Raw genomic sequence first — 15,778 nt, forward strand, 5'->3', positions numbered from 1 at the left:
ATTTTGAACTTCCATATTTCCCTTAATTCATGCTAAAAATGGTAATATTTTCTTTTTAAAGTTTCTACTGTGGAGAAGATATCTCTTGTTTCTACACTGTCGAGGAAAAACTATGAATCAAAACATCTTCTAAGAAGTATATACAATAATTCTTCAATTTATCAGTTTTGTGAACAGCTCACGGAATCAGTCATTTGCCATTTAAACTCAAGCATTTCTGATGGCACCAAAGTATGTAGAGAAAAAGAAAAAGCATGGGAAATCCAAGATGCAGCATTTAATACAATTGTTTCAGTTCATTCTCAAGTATTCGAGGGCAGGTCAATTAGTATTGGAGAACTTGCTTTAAGTATTTCTGAAGTCATCATTTTAATTCTTTCTAGTGGTAACATTATAGAGACTGAAAATGCACAGCAAATTGTTTCCAGAAAAACAAAATACATTTACTGTCCTGGAATAACTTCTTCTGACATTGATGATTTCTTTCAGGATCTCTTATCAGGAGTGATCCATGTAATGTCCAAAGAAATAGGAATCAATCACCACTTTGGAAACAATGGAAGAAACAAATCATTTCCCACACTTAGAAGAAATAGTGTGTACATCTGTAACAAAACAAATACCATGGAAAGCCAGACAGGCCCCCAAGACCAGAATTCATCTATTCATCAAATTGATCACCTTGTTCAAAAAAATAAGTTAAATTATCTAGCATATAGGTTAGATAGCCTGATTGGTAGCCTGAAAACACATGAATCCAAAGAAGTAGTCAATAAAGTCTTTAATATTGTTTTAGATTTGTTTTTGCCAGACGAATTCTCACATAGGGATATGGACTCCAGTAAAATACCAAGGACATTTTTCTCCTCCTCAAATAATCAACAAAGTAATAGGATACTTAGAAATAGCCTAGGGCTCTCCCCTAAATCAGTTTTTCTTCTCAATGTTGTATGTGAGAAACTAACTAGAATACTTCTAGAAAAATGCACAGGCACTCTTTTCCTTGAGGAAGGCCCTTCTAATGAAATACCAGCAGAAGAATATGAACTTTTAAAAATACTTCAACATGTAGAAGATGGAGATTTCAGTTATCACAGCTCAATGGACTGTGAACAACTTCAAGAAGATTACATGTCAGATCTTTTGGAAAATCTGGCAGAAATGGACCAAGATTCATTGTCATCAGACTGTATACTGACTATTATTTCCCACAGCTTGGTTAAATCATTGATGGATAAATTATCTCACAGTTTATCATCAGCTCCTGAAAGTCCACATTTTGAAAATAAATATTTGAAATACAGAACAAGAGAAATAAAGTCTAGTTTCACAAAAGCAAAAAGGCCGGATTTCATAGAACTGGGTCAAGGTAAAGGCTCTTTAGGATCCATGAGTTGTGACAGTAATTCTTTGACCAGATCCCTGAATAATTCTAGTGTGGCTAGCTTCAAAATACAAGTACCACTTGGCAAGCAATGTGCAGTAAAATCCTCTTCTTTGTCACCTCTTGTTAGACAGGAAACAAAGGAAAGGGATACCATTCCTAACAAGCTATTTCAAAGAGGTATGAGCACAAGTGTTTATTCAGCCACATTTTTGGAAGAAATAATTTCAGAATTGTTTTTTAATCTCTCTATATCACTGTGGGGGAAAAATGCAAAAATCACTGAAGTCCAAATCAATGAGATGAATACATTATTTGTCAACGATGTAGTGAATGAGTTTAATAAGGCACAAGTCACTGTTCTGAGGAATGCTGAAGAAAGTCTGTGTTTTCCACCAATCCATAAAGAAACTGTTAGTAAAATTGTTGACTCGGTTTATTATGATGTTTTAGAACAATATGAATTGAAAGTGACCTGTTGTAATAATCTGGCCTATGATAATACTTCAATAGTGAAACAAATATCTAATAGCATATTGGCAGAAATTTTAGACTACCAACTCCCATCTAACATGAGAAAAAAGCTCAGACCTCATTCATATTACCCACTGGAAGCTGAAATTATACTGCAGAAGCTTCAAAATAACCTAAGAAAATTTATTTCCCAACCTAGATCTTCAAAAGGTTATAGCACCATGTTACCACACTCATTTTTAGAAGATGTCATCAGGAGACTTTTGTCTCAGCTCATTCCTCTTTCCATTAAGCCTTCTTCTTTGGAAAACAAATATTTAATGAGTTCAGATTTTAATGAAATGTCCACCTGTATAATAAATAAGGTTATGTCAGCTATTTCAAAGCATAAAATCTGGTTCACCATCTATGATAATTATTACCTATGTACAGGAAAAAACCTCCAAAAGATGGTGGATTCAGTTTATAGTAATATTTTACAAATGTCTGACTCTGTTGTTTCAATACAGAAAAGTATAATCAGCCGAAGTCCCATTATTATTGACCGAATAACCAGTTTCGTTATCCAAGAGATTATTGAAAATCATCTTCAACCTTTTTTGTGTGGAGAGGCTTTACCTCGTCCAAAGACTCCACTGGATGCAGTATCTATTATGGTTAAAGAAGTACTCAGTGAAGTCATAGACACAAACAGACCCCAGAAGCCCATACCTGTAGGTGTTTACCCTGATACATTTGTAGGGGAAATTGTTGCCAGACTTCTATCAAAGATTTTTAGCACAAAACCTCAGTCCGAAGTAGAGCTGGAAAACATGACCCAAAAAATAGTAAACTCAGTGAATAACCATTTCAACAAAGCTAATATTCGTATATTTGAGGACAAAGAGCAGTCTTTTTCCTCTATAGATACAGATGTTGTGGATGAACTTGTCACTTCAGTTTATAGGAATGTTTTAGAGCAGCATGGGCTAAACCCTGGCATTGATAAAGAGCCAGAAAATAGTGATTTTTTTGTAGAAAATATTACTAAATTAATTGTAGTGGCTATTTCAAACTACCTTCTTCATCCGTTGTTTTCTGGTGATTTGTCACCTTCTTTCTATTCTAATTCAATAGCTGAGAATATTGTTGGTGACCTACTTAGTAACATCAGTACATCTATCAAGTTGAGCCAGAGTTTACCACCATATAATACCTTACTGCCATACACATTTTTAGAAGATATGATTAGAGTACTATTATCTAGATTCTTTCCTTCTGCGTCTAGCATAGTTCCAAACAGAGAAACTCCAAAAGATAAATCAATAGTGAATTTTAATGAAATTGCTTCTAATCTAATCAGTGATATTAGGAAGAAAATTTCCCAACATGAAATTCGAATTTCAAAAGATGAAGAAGAAACCAAATTTGTTTATTCAGAAGATGATGTTCAGCATCTTGTAGACTCAGTATTTAAAAATATTTTACAACACTCTGCCTCTCAGCAATCAGTGGAGCAAAATATTACAAGCAGTGATGAAGCTTTTATTGACAGAATAGCAGGTTTTATCATTAAACATATCTGTGAACAGCATCTTCAGCCATTTTTGGATAGAAAGTCATTATCTTCTTCCTCATACACATGTGTTGATGACGAGAGACAGCAGTTTTCTTATGCCAGTGTTTATTCCTCAACTTTTTTGGAAGATGTGGTCTCTGGGGTTTTAAGCAGAATATTCCACAGGGTGGTAGGCATTGTACAGATGAAATCAGTGAGGAATTCAGAAGATGAACTGTTTGATAAAGCTGAAAACCTCATACATTTGATCACAGAAGAATTCTCAAGAGCCCAAGTTACCGTTATAGATAATGCTGAGGAACGATTGCACTTGCCTTTAGTGGAGAGAGATGTAGTCAAAAACATTATTGACACAGTGTACAGCAAAGTTTTAGAAGAATATGAAATGGAAATTATGCCTGATAAAGATTTTCTAAATGATTCAAAGACATTGGCCATGAGGGTAACTAAAATCATCTTGGCTGAAATTTTTGATTTCCAAATTCATCCAGATCTTCTAGCAAATCTGCCTCCTAAGTCATATTCTAAGCTTAGTGAAATTGTTTTGACAAACAGAGCCCAATATGATATTAGTAAGTCAAGATTCAGAAGGCAGGCTTCAACAACATATACTACTTTGTTATCACATTTTCATTTGGAAAAAATAGTCACTCAGCTTATTTCTCAAATTAGTCCATTGTCCTCCAGTGCAGAACATCCAGATACTCCCCAATCAGACTTAAACAATACAGTCATAAAACTGATCAATGAAATCATGTCAATAATTTCTAAACATGCAATATGTATTACTAAACATGGGAATGGAAAACAAAGTATGATTTCAGAAAAAGATATTCAATCCATGGTTGATTCCATTTATGCTGATCTTTCTCACTCAGATCTGTATCAGTCTCTCACAAAGGATAAAACAGGTATAAAGAGCATACCTGTTTCAAAAATGGCAAGTTTCATAATAAAAGAAATCTTTAACCATCATTTACAGTCATTTTTATATGGTGATAAAACTCTCCTTTCAGCTTCAGTTGTTCAAACAAACAAACAGAAAGCAACAGATACTAAAAAGAGAGAATTGTCATTCATTGTAAATTCGGCTGTCTTTTTGGAGGAAGTAATTTCTGAGCTGTTATGCAAAATTCTTCATGCATTCACAGACTCACATGTCTTATCTGATGAAAATCCAGATACACCAAAAGCTGAAATTACTGATATTGTCACAACATTAGTGAAATCAATCATTCTGGAGTTCACCACATCAGAGATTTTAGTTGCAGATAACTTGGATGAAGATTTGTGTTTGTCAGAAGAATATAAAGAAGTGGTTCAAAAAACAGTCAATTCAGTTTACGAAAAAATATTAGATGAATATAAGTCACTGGTTAACATTTATAGGGCTTTACAAAGTGATACCACTTGTTTTGGGGGGAAAATGTATCATTTTCTGTTGGAAGAAATTTATGATTATCAGGTACAGTCATTAATTTCAGGAGAATTAATGCCTTCTTCCTATTCTTCACCTCGAGCTGATAACATCATCAGAAATGTGCTCAACTTCATCTTGAAGGATAGTAATGCCTTGCCATCATGTATCACTGTGTTCCCTCATTCTCTTTTGGAAGATATGATTTACAAACTTCTAGTGCACATCTTCCCTTCAAATGGCATTGCAAATGAAGTAAATGAGGAAACAGTTACACCAGATGATGAGTTTATGGATGCAGCTTCAAAACTGACTGATGAAATTATAAAAGAAATTTTTGAACATGAGATCCGACTTGCCACAGCAGAGGAGAATGCAGAAAGTATGCAATTAGAAGCTATTGAGAATTTCATTGACTCCGTATGTAATAATATTATGAAAAAATCTGAATTCCAAGCTGCAGTAAAGAAAGATGCAAACAAAAAAAGAAGCTCATTTCTCAGTAAAATAGCTGGCTTCATTATGAAAGAAATCATGGATCATCACTTAAGACCATTTTTGTTTGGTGAAGAATCATCTTCCGTTAACTTACCTGACTATGGCCATGCCTCTGTAGTTGCTAAATCTGGAAAAGAAAAGATACAGCCTTCCCTGTTTTCAGCTACATTTTTGGAAGATGTAATTGTTGACCTTGTTTACAAATTTTGTTCTTTCCCAACTGTTACTGAAGATTCTAAGAAAAAAGAAATGCCAGAGACAGATATTGTAGGCTTAGCAATCAAATTTGCAAATTCTCTTATAGGGGAATTTAGGAAAAGTGATATTAAAGTTTTACCACATGCTGAAGAAATATTTTCTTTTCCACCAATTGATAAAGAGACAGTTGAAAAAATATCCAATTTTGTGTATGATCAGTTCATAGGGAAAGTCAAATCTAATGATATTCAGAAAGATGATAAAAGTAATATTGTTATAGAAATGATTTCTGCTTTAGCCCAAAAGGCAATTTCTGCTTTTAGGATTCAACCACTATTCTCAGGAGACTGGTTTTCAACCTTCTTTTCATTTCTTAAACCTGATAACATCACCCAAAGGGTTCAGCGCTTACCACAAAAACCTTCTATGCAGATAACTAGATCCTTGAAAGGGAAGCAACTTATTTTACCAGAACAATCATATAAACATACTTCTTTAAGCTGGGATCAAAAAAATACCATGGGTAGTTTAGAAACAGATAAACAGTCAATGGGTAAGAAGAGAAGTTTCAACACTAAAGACACATCAATGAAGAAAAGTGATATCCAAGATCCAATATTTACCTCTATAAACACCATTATGAAAACCAACATGATTAACCTGATATCCGGGTCAGCTGCAGGAGTGGCAAATAAAAAGAAGGAGGGTGAAAATAAACCAGAAACTTCTACTAAAAAATATGAGAATGTATCAAATGTTTCTTATACAACTACCAGTGTGAAAAGTATGGAGACTCAAGAGCAAGATTTGAGTGAAACACTTAAAAGTAATGAAATTGAGAAGGAAAAATCAGCTCCAAGTGAGCAGGGACAGGTTGATGATGAGATATACAAACATTTTTCAGTTGCTACTATTGATACAGAGTATGAGAAGGAAATGTTTGAATCGGATTCTGAAATAGACAATGAAGAGAATATTGACAATAGCAGTACAAGTTTAATAAAAAGAAATGACAAGATCATCCAGTTGTCTTCTTTGAAGCCCAACACAAGAAATATGGGGACTACAACAGAGAAAACTTTAAAAATAATTGAAAAGCCAAGCAATAAAAAGAGGAGAGACCGTCAAACTCAAGTAGATATGGCTGAGGAGCAATACTCCGATTATGAATGTGTTCAAAATGTCATTGAAAATATTTATGACAATGTTTTAATAATATCCTCTTCTCAATCAGAAGTTTCAAAACGCAGATACAGCAAAAGCTCCCTAGGTGATAAATCACTAAACACAATTCATGAGCTTAGCAAAGATTCTACACAGTCTGTTACTACAAGTGACTTATCCTCAATTAATGAAGTACCTGCCAAAAAGAAAGAAAAGGAAGAGAAAGAGAGAGAAAGAGAGAAAATGAATGAAAAGGAGAGAAAAGGGGAGAAAGAGCATGAGAAAAAAAAAGGAAAAGAGAAAGTAAGAAACAAAGAGATTAAAAGTAAACCTAGTAAAGTAGATCATCCAGAGAAACCATCAGAAAGTAAACCTAGAATTTTTCCTGCTAAATTTCTAGAAGATGTTATCATTGAAATGGTGAACAAATTAATTTTTTCTTCCTCACCTAAAACAGATATATGTGATAAATGCTCAGATGTACACAATGTTCAAAATCAAGGTGAACTCTACGACACAGCTATGAAACTTATTGATTCACTGTTGAAGGAGTTTTCAGATGCTCAAATTAGGGTATTTAGACCAGATAAGGAAACTGAGTATTTGTCACATTCAAGCAAAGAGTCTGAAATTCATGAAATACTTCCAAGGTATAAGGAACCAACTACAAATGAAGCATCATCCAGCATTAAAATGAAAATTATGGATAAAATGCCACATACGCATAAAGCAACCAAAAAAGCCTCTGCTGATAAGATACTTTCAATAGATAAGGTACCAGAAATTGATAAAACATTGGTTAATAAAATTGTTCACTCTTCTATTTGCAATATTTTGAAGGAATGTAGTTCTCAAGAATCTATTTGTGAGAATGTCAACAGTAATGGGGAAAATTTAGCAAGAAGTCTAACTACTTCAGTGATAAATGAAATTTTTCAACATCAGCTTAACTTGATGTTTTGTGATGAGGTTCCAGCGTCAGCCTGTTTGCCTCTGGAATCTAAAGATGTTGTTAAACAGGTCCAAAAGGTGGCCCAAACAGCCAGCAAGGAATGTCAGACATCATCACCCTATACCATTATGTTGCCATACAAATTTTTAGAGGATGCAGTTTCTGCTCTTTTGTCAAAAATTTTCCCAACAATACCTAACACCAACACCACATCAAAAACATCTGAGGACAATTTGTACACAGAACTTGAATTTCTTCAAATGAAGTTAGTAAGTACAGTTGCAGCTGAGATTTCCAAAGATGAAGATATGATTATACAGTATGTAGAATCCTTACATCCCAATGATGATGAAATTATTCAATTAGTGGTTCAGTCTATTTATAATAATCTGTTGCCACAATTTGGATCACAGGAGATCATACAAAATTGTGTGATTAGTGGATGCAGACTCCTTTCAGAAACCATCATTGACTTAGTTCTACGAGAAGTAGCTGGCAATCAGTTGCAGAACTATTTTTGTGGAGAGCTAACTCCACACCAGTGTGCAGAAGTTGACACTATTGTTGAAAATATCCTTAGAGATGTCATCCTAACTACCCCACCTCCACCAGCACATGCTCATAAGCTGTCTTGTAACATAATAGAAGAAGTTGCTGTAAAATTTTTATCGAAGCTTTTATCTACGTTTCCAAGGGTGCGTAAGGGAAGAACCAAATCTCTAGAACCTGAAATGAAAACAATAACTTCAAAAATATTAAATTCATTCCAAGAATTTATCTCCAAAAGTAAGATTAAACTTGTACAGCCAGCCAAGGAATCATCTACTGTACCTTTAGCTGACAATGAAACTATTGAAAAAGTAGTGAATTCTGTTTATACCAGTGTTTTAAAACACTCTGGCTCCCATACATCTATTTTTAAAGACTTACTGGGTAATAGCAATGCACTCTCTGATATAATAGGTTTTCTAATGGTGAAGGAAATTTCTAACTCTGAATTTCAGCCTCAAGTAGAGGAAGAAGTATCAAATTCAGAATTAGTTCTGGAAGCTGTCAAAATACTGGAAAAGGTGGTCAAAATTATTGATGAACTCAAGTCCCAGGAAAAGTCTTCACCCAGAAAATGTTCTGCGTCCGATGCCCAGGTTGTAGAGGAAGCATCGGCCTTGTTCTTGGCTAAACTGCCAAAGTTGCCAAGTGCTGCAAGTAAAGATGCAAAAATCTTATCAAAGCCTGAGTTAGGTAAAATTGCATCTCAACTGACAAAATCTGTATCAGCTGAAATTTCCAGAAGTAACATTAGTCTTGTAGCTTCTGATCCTGAGGAACATCCTTTAAATACAGAAAATATAGAATTGGTTTCTCAACCTGGAGCCCTTAAAGATCTTTATGACACAAGAGGTTCACATATAGCGTTCCCTAAAAAGGTGGCAAGCTTAATTGTTGATGGGATCTCAAGTGTTCCGTTATATCAAGCTAACTCAGATAATGCATATGGTGATCTCTTTGGAGATTTGGACATCAATAGAATCGTTGAAAAGGCACAAAACCATGTTGAGAAAATCACCTCTGACACTGACAAAGAACAGTCAGATGAAGATGTATATGAAGAAATTCCAGTTAAAATAGTTCCGCACGTTGGGAGCAAACCAATCAAAATAGATCCAAATATTATTGCAGAACACTTAGCGGTCATTTCTGTAAAAACTCAACCTCTTGAGAAACTTAAGATGGAATGTTTAAAAAGAACTGGACATAGCATAGCAGAACTAAGAAGAGCATCAATAAGTGGGAGAAGTTACTCCTCAGTCTCATCTGATTTACAAGGGAGAATGAAAGAAAGACGTACCTCATTGGACAGGACAGGACGACTGGATTTAAAACCCTGTGAGGTAAGTACAAAGTAGGCAGTGAGACATGGCTGTTCTGATTTCCTTCCTCAAATTGGTATATGGTAATGCATGTTTGTTGTTTTTGCCCAAGCCAACAGAGACCAGTTGTATGAGTTCATCTGTACAACTGTATGATTTACTATAACTTCCCACATCAGTTCAGTAACTCACTCTAAAGGCCTCAGACTATTTTTTCCTAAAATAATACACTTAAACTCACTTTCTTTTGAAAAATTGCAACATAAGGATATATTTTTTAACAATAATACCAGACTGATTAAAGAAAGCTCTGACTGTCATATGAAGATGAAGAAGAAGCATACTTTTGTATAATTCCTTTAAATATCTTTATCCTTAGCATTTTTGGAACATATAATGATTCCTTCTGGAAGTTTGAAAATTGCCTCTTCCATCTGAGCTCCCATCATTATGTTAGTATATATTTAGTGGTAATCATTTATATATAAGTAATCCATGAGGCACAAAATTTGTTTGAACAGACTATAAATAACACTACTCAAAATTAGGTTTTAGTCATCTATAGAATTGTCTCTAACAAATGCTACTGTTAGTTGCCATCTCCCTTTACTTACCACAAAAAAAATAGTAGGTGAATATTTAAACCAAAAGACTTACCTCTGCCATTTTAAGGAAAGGAAAGCAATTCAATCCATCCTTTTGGAGCTACAGCTATAGGGAATTCAGTTAATAGGTAGAAACTTAATGCTCCTATCTGAGTGTGAGTTATGTCTACCCTCAACAAAGGGAGAAAAAGTCAAAAGAATAGTAGATTGGGTCAAATAACTACACTTGGCTGCAAGTGTAGTCTACAAGTATCTATACTTGGCTCTGCCTTAGGGCTTAATTTCCTATATTAGGTTAACATAAAATTTCAACTCAGCAGATATATGCAGGTTAAAACACATGCAATAGCCAATCCAGAAACTACATAGCATGGTTTTGAATACTCTAATCCACTCTTTCCACAACTGGTCATCTTGATTTTTTGGAAAGTTGCCTCTAATAGTTTGTCCATAGAAGATACCTCTTTAGGGCATATCATTATTTGTAAAACTAACTTGCAAAGTTACAAAAGAAGCTTGAGTCTAAAATGATTCAATATTTAGAAGTTCTGTGGCATAGTCAAAGGCTACAGAAATGGGGTATTTTGTTGTTATAATTGTCTTTTAAAAGTCTATCTTTAACATTGAAGATAGAAACTGAGATTTGACTAGAAAGGTTAGGGAAAAAAATGAAGATTTATATATTTTCTCCAAAGGATCAAGAATGGAGTGGTGTGGAGTAAAAATTCAAAGACCACAATTTTGATTATTCATTATTTCTGTTGTGAACATGCGATGATATTTTGCCCTTTTCCCTAAAAATAATTTAGATTTCTTTATGATTTCCTACATAAAGTTAAAAAAAAGTTATTTACTTCTGGTGCAAAACTTTAAAGAGAAATAACAAAAATACAAAATTATAAAATGATTTTGCAACAAAATGTTAAGTTTAATTAAAAAAAATCCATATAGACCTGCTTTTTGAAATAAGTAATGGTAGATTAATATGAAATTAATGTAAAGTAATGACAGACACCACCAGCAAACATTTCTTATGATTTTTCTTTCTGCCTTTGAAAATATTGCCAATATAACAGCAAGCAGCACTTGAGATATTACATTGAAATGAGAAATCATAAGAAAATAACAATGTCACAAAATACTATAAGAAAAGTGATGGAGACATTTGTTATTTAATATTTATTTTCTTTGAATTTCAGGCTGTTTGCAGAAATTCATTTCCTAATATAAGAAAGCCTGATATCACCAAGATAGAGCTTTTAAAAGATGTTCAAAATAAGAAAGATCTGATTATTCGGTTAGTAGCTCATGATATCCATCAAGTCTCAGTAACTAACTCAGGAGAGGAACTCGTTTCTGATGAAGAAGAAATCATTTTAGGAGAGGTTGTGGCACAAGACGGCTTACGAAAACCAACTGAAGCTGAACTGGAAGAAGTCATGAAGCCTCCAGAAAGCAAAATTGTTTCTCCCAAGCCAACAATCAGCACAAAGAGCTTGAGAAAAATTTTATCACTAAGCAATTGTTGTCAGTCCGGTTCAAATATTGAAAATACTGAAGCAGCCACAAACAAGACAGTAGAATCTAAAGCGACACTTGTTAAAAGAGCTATTGCTGAGCTTGACATGGCCTCTTCAAAAAGCTTGGCTGAAGCAAGTGCTTCTTGTCAGGAGAAAAAGTCAAAAAGTAAGGTAAGTGACTAGAAAGGCTAGAGAACTTAAAAATTTGGTCCAAGAATTGTTTTGATTGGGCAGAAAAGAATTCTAAAATGGATTCAACATCCTACTAAGTAGATCGATATTTACAATGTAGAGCAAATAATTAACAGATACAGCTATGAAACTCAGTTGGGGGAAAGCTGATAAGAGAAATAATCTAAGTTACTTAGAAGCTCAAGGAACAGAAGATAAGAATCAGTTAAAAAAATGAAAGCTAATTATGTAAAACAATAGATTTCAGTCTTTTTGTGTTTGTGCTGCTAAATACTCATTTGGCATTAATAGTGGAGAGCCTCATGCAATAGGATAGTACCAGAAATTGGCTGAGAAGGGAGGAAGTTAGAAAAAAATCTATAGAAAAGTAGATGGCTGCCCAGTATGGTGTGATGCCTTTGGTTTGATCCACAGCACTGCAAAAAAATAAATTTTGTGGGTAAGTTAAGTTTTACATCAAAATTTCTCATAAGAATATAGTTAAGACTGTGAAAATTACCATTAGTATGAGAAAGCACTGATCAAACTATGCTTTGTGTAATACTGACTTTGCAATTTTATAGAAAGAAGAAAGGAGTCTCATTTCTGAACCAACACATTACTTCATACACAGAATTATGAGTTCGTCTTCTTATAATCAAGAAGATCTTATTTCATCTGCCAGGTACATGAAATTAATACAATACAAATATAGAAATCTGAGATGAATGTAGTACTTAAGAATGGTGCCCTGGTAAAGCTATCATTGACCAAGTATTTTGCTTTAGACCTTCCCTCTTTTTATTCTTCCTTCTCTTGAACTCCCCACTGTAGATAAGTCCAAAGTATCCTTTTACTACCTATTTCTCCATTTTTAGTGACCTTGCCATTAGACCCTTGTTTTGAGACCCGATTTATTTTATTCTATAATGTCTCGGGTAAAATATTTGCTAATGTTTTAGGGTATGTTTTAACCTTAGACTTAGCCACTGGCTCAGCAGTAGAATATGAACTATCAGCACAGAAGGATTCCTGCTCAGCTCCTTGAAGTAAGCTAACTATTGTAATGTGTAGTACTACCTATGAGAAGAATCCAAAGAACAGGAGAAATGTAAGATTGAGCATATAAAGATAAATTCTAGAATGCAATAAACTTTAATAATGGAGAGCATTTACAAGAGAGAAACACACTCCAAGTTTGGATAGCTATGGAGCAAAATATGTACTGTGTGGCAGTTATAGACTACATAGAATAAAGTGTACTGTAGACTTAAATCAATAGCTCTATCAAAAATTATTAAAATATCTAGAATTGTTGTTGTTAAAAATATTTATAACCTGGAAGAATTTTCTATATGGGAGGAAGAATTGAGTATACTGAGAAAAATCTGGCAAAATTTTTTCCCACTCAGCATGGTGCAATTGTTTCCTTTTGTTGTGACACTACTTTGGAACATCTATGCCTAACATACCATTGCATATTTTAACCTGCAAATTTACTACTTCCACATATATACATACACATACATATATATATGTATATATATGTAATACATTCATCTCTCTCTTTTGTTTGTATAAGTGAAGGACAGGGATAGAAGGAGTACAGGTAATCCTAAAAATAATAAATTTAGTGTAAAATGATACAAGGAAGCTCCAAGCTTTTCTTTTCCCATAAGCTCATATTCACTAAAACAACATTCTAAGAACTTTGGAAAACTATCAAATATTTGCAGCAAACAATCAAGAAGAAACCACACTGAAAATGGTAAAGAAAAAACTTGTGGATTTTACTTACTCTTACCCAAGGTCCTCCCAGCAAGGCACAATATAGTTAGGAAGAAGGAGCAAACTTCCCCATTTCCTCCCTCTGGGTAGAACTTGTCTACAATGTTTTGGTTTATCTATGGGCATCCTGAGAAAATTAATCTGGTCTTACTTGAGGAGAATATAGAAAGAAAATAGTGAATATTTGAAATCTAAGTCTAGAAACCTTAGAATGTATATACAAAGGTTCTGTGTCTATAAATACTTTAGAAAGGGATTATGGAAAGTGGAATACAATAGAATTTCTAAGTCTCTAATATGAACTAGAGTGAGACTCTTTGGATAATTAAATCACTTAACAGGGGACAAGAAAATTAGGGGAAAAAAGTAGAGAAATGGGCCTGCAAAAATATGCCCAGAAAAGACATGCATGAGATCTTAATGCTACACTTCAGACCATTTTCAAGTTCAGTATCCCACACTTAGTAAAGGTCCTCCACATCTGGTTTCAAAGTCTAAAAGACGTAGCTGTTGTTTTTCATTTTTCAAATGCCCAAATTTCCACCAGTGACAACTAGGTAATCAAAGAACTAGGGACATATGGCCTATTCATAGAATAAAATAAACATCCACAAAATGCCTCTGAAGGTGCCAATGAATTGGGTATGATCAAAACTTCAAAAATATTGCCTTAAATGTGCTCAAGAACTAGGAAAACACATAAAAGACAAAGTAAATTGAGAAAAATATTTATGGAACAATGAGAATGTAACAAAACAGAAAATGCTTTAAATAGAAATAAACAAACCACTCAGAACATGAAAACAGTAACTGAATTGACAATTACAGTAAAGATTCAGCAGCAAACTTGGACAGGTGGAAGAAAGAACCAGTGAACATGAACACAAACCATTTAAAATTATCCAATCTGAGGACCATTTAAAAAAGACTTATAAAAAATGAACAGAGCCTACTGACTTTGGTGGTTATTATTGGGCAAACTAATACTACTTATAGAAACTTCCACAATTTGAAGAAAGACATAGATATACAAATGCAGGAAGCACAAAAAAACTCCAAGTAGGGAAAAAACCCCATCAAGACACATTTTAATCAAGTTAGTTGTATGCCTCTTTGGCATTATCACAATGAATGCCCCCCCTAACTACTGGTGTATGCTAATAAAAAATAGTAAAAAGAAAGAGAAATGTTGATTCATTATGTGCATTATGTGCAAGGAATCTCAATATGATTTCCCAGCATGCTAAAAGAAGTAAGATGACATATCCACAGTGCTAAAAGCAAAAAAAAAGAAATAATTATCCAACACAAATTGTACACATGACAAAAATTTCCCTCAAGAAAGAGAGGGAAATTAAGTATCTGAAGACACAAAAAACCAGAAAACTCAAGATAGTTCAAGAAATGCTAAAGAAACTCTTGAAGTTGTGATGAAAGATGATAAATAGTAACATAGAACCATATGAAAACACAAAATTCTAGGCTGGGGATATAGCTCTGTGGTAGAGCACCTGTCTCACCTGCACAAGAACCTAGAGGTGATCTCAAGGACCACACACACACATGCACACACAATTTGCAGGAATATAAAATCCTCTAGTAAAGATAAGCACATGGAAAAGTAGAAAAACAATATTATAATTTTGATTCATAAATCCACTCTTCCTATAAGGTTAAAAATACATGCAGAAAACAGATTATAAATCTATGTTGATAGGTACAGCATGTATAAAAATGCTATTGGAAGTATTGATAACATAACTGGGGTGGGGGCAGATATGTAACCTGGCAGAATTTCTGTTTATACTTAAAGTTAGTATGGTATCAACTTAAGTACTTTAGAATGTTATATGTATTCCCTGTGGTAACTACACACAAAAATCTGTAGCATATACATAAAAGGCAATGAGAAGGTACTAAAAAGTATCAATTAAGTACAAAGGATAATATTATTGGAGGAAAGAAGGTTTAAAAAAAGGTATGACACAGAATACAACAAAATTGCTATAATAAGTTGTCCACTATCAGTATTTACTTGAAGTGTAAATGAATTAAACCCTGAAATAGCATAGAATGACAAAATGGATTTAAATAAGATCCAGCTGTATGTTGTTTGTTCATAAGAAACTCATTTTAGATCTAAGTACACATGTAGATTAGAAGTTGAAGAATGGAAAA

General features: G+C 33.8%; 1 protein-coding gene across 1 annotated transcript in view; it reads left to right on the forward strand.

Annotated features, from left to right (window-relative positions):
• Fsip2 (fibrous sheath interacting protein 2) overlaps nucleotides 1-15,778 on the forward strand; it is an 87,480-nt gene that overhangs the window by 60,130 nt on the left and 11,572 nt on the right. The window contains exons 15-17 of the mRNA XM_074072305.1: nucleotides 62-9,537; nucleotides 11,321-11,812; nucleotides 12,397-12,497. Coding sequence (XP_073928406.1) covers nucleotides 62-9,537; nucleotides 11,321-11,812; nucleotides 12,397-12,497 — 10,069 coding nt within the window. The remainder of the gene's footprint in view (nucleotides 1-61; nucleotides 9,538-11,320; nucleotides 11,813-12,396; nucleotides 12,498-15,778) is intronic.

Source organism: Castor canadensis, chromosome 4 (genome assembly GCF_047511655.1).
Source record: "Castor canadensis chromosome 4, mCasCan1.hap1v2, whole genome shotgun sequence".
NCBI classification, from domain to species: Eukaryota; Metazoa; Chordata; class Mammalia; order Rodentia; family Castoridae; genus Castor; species Castor canadensis.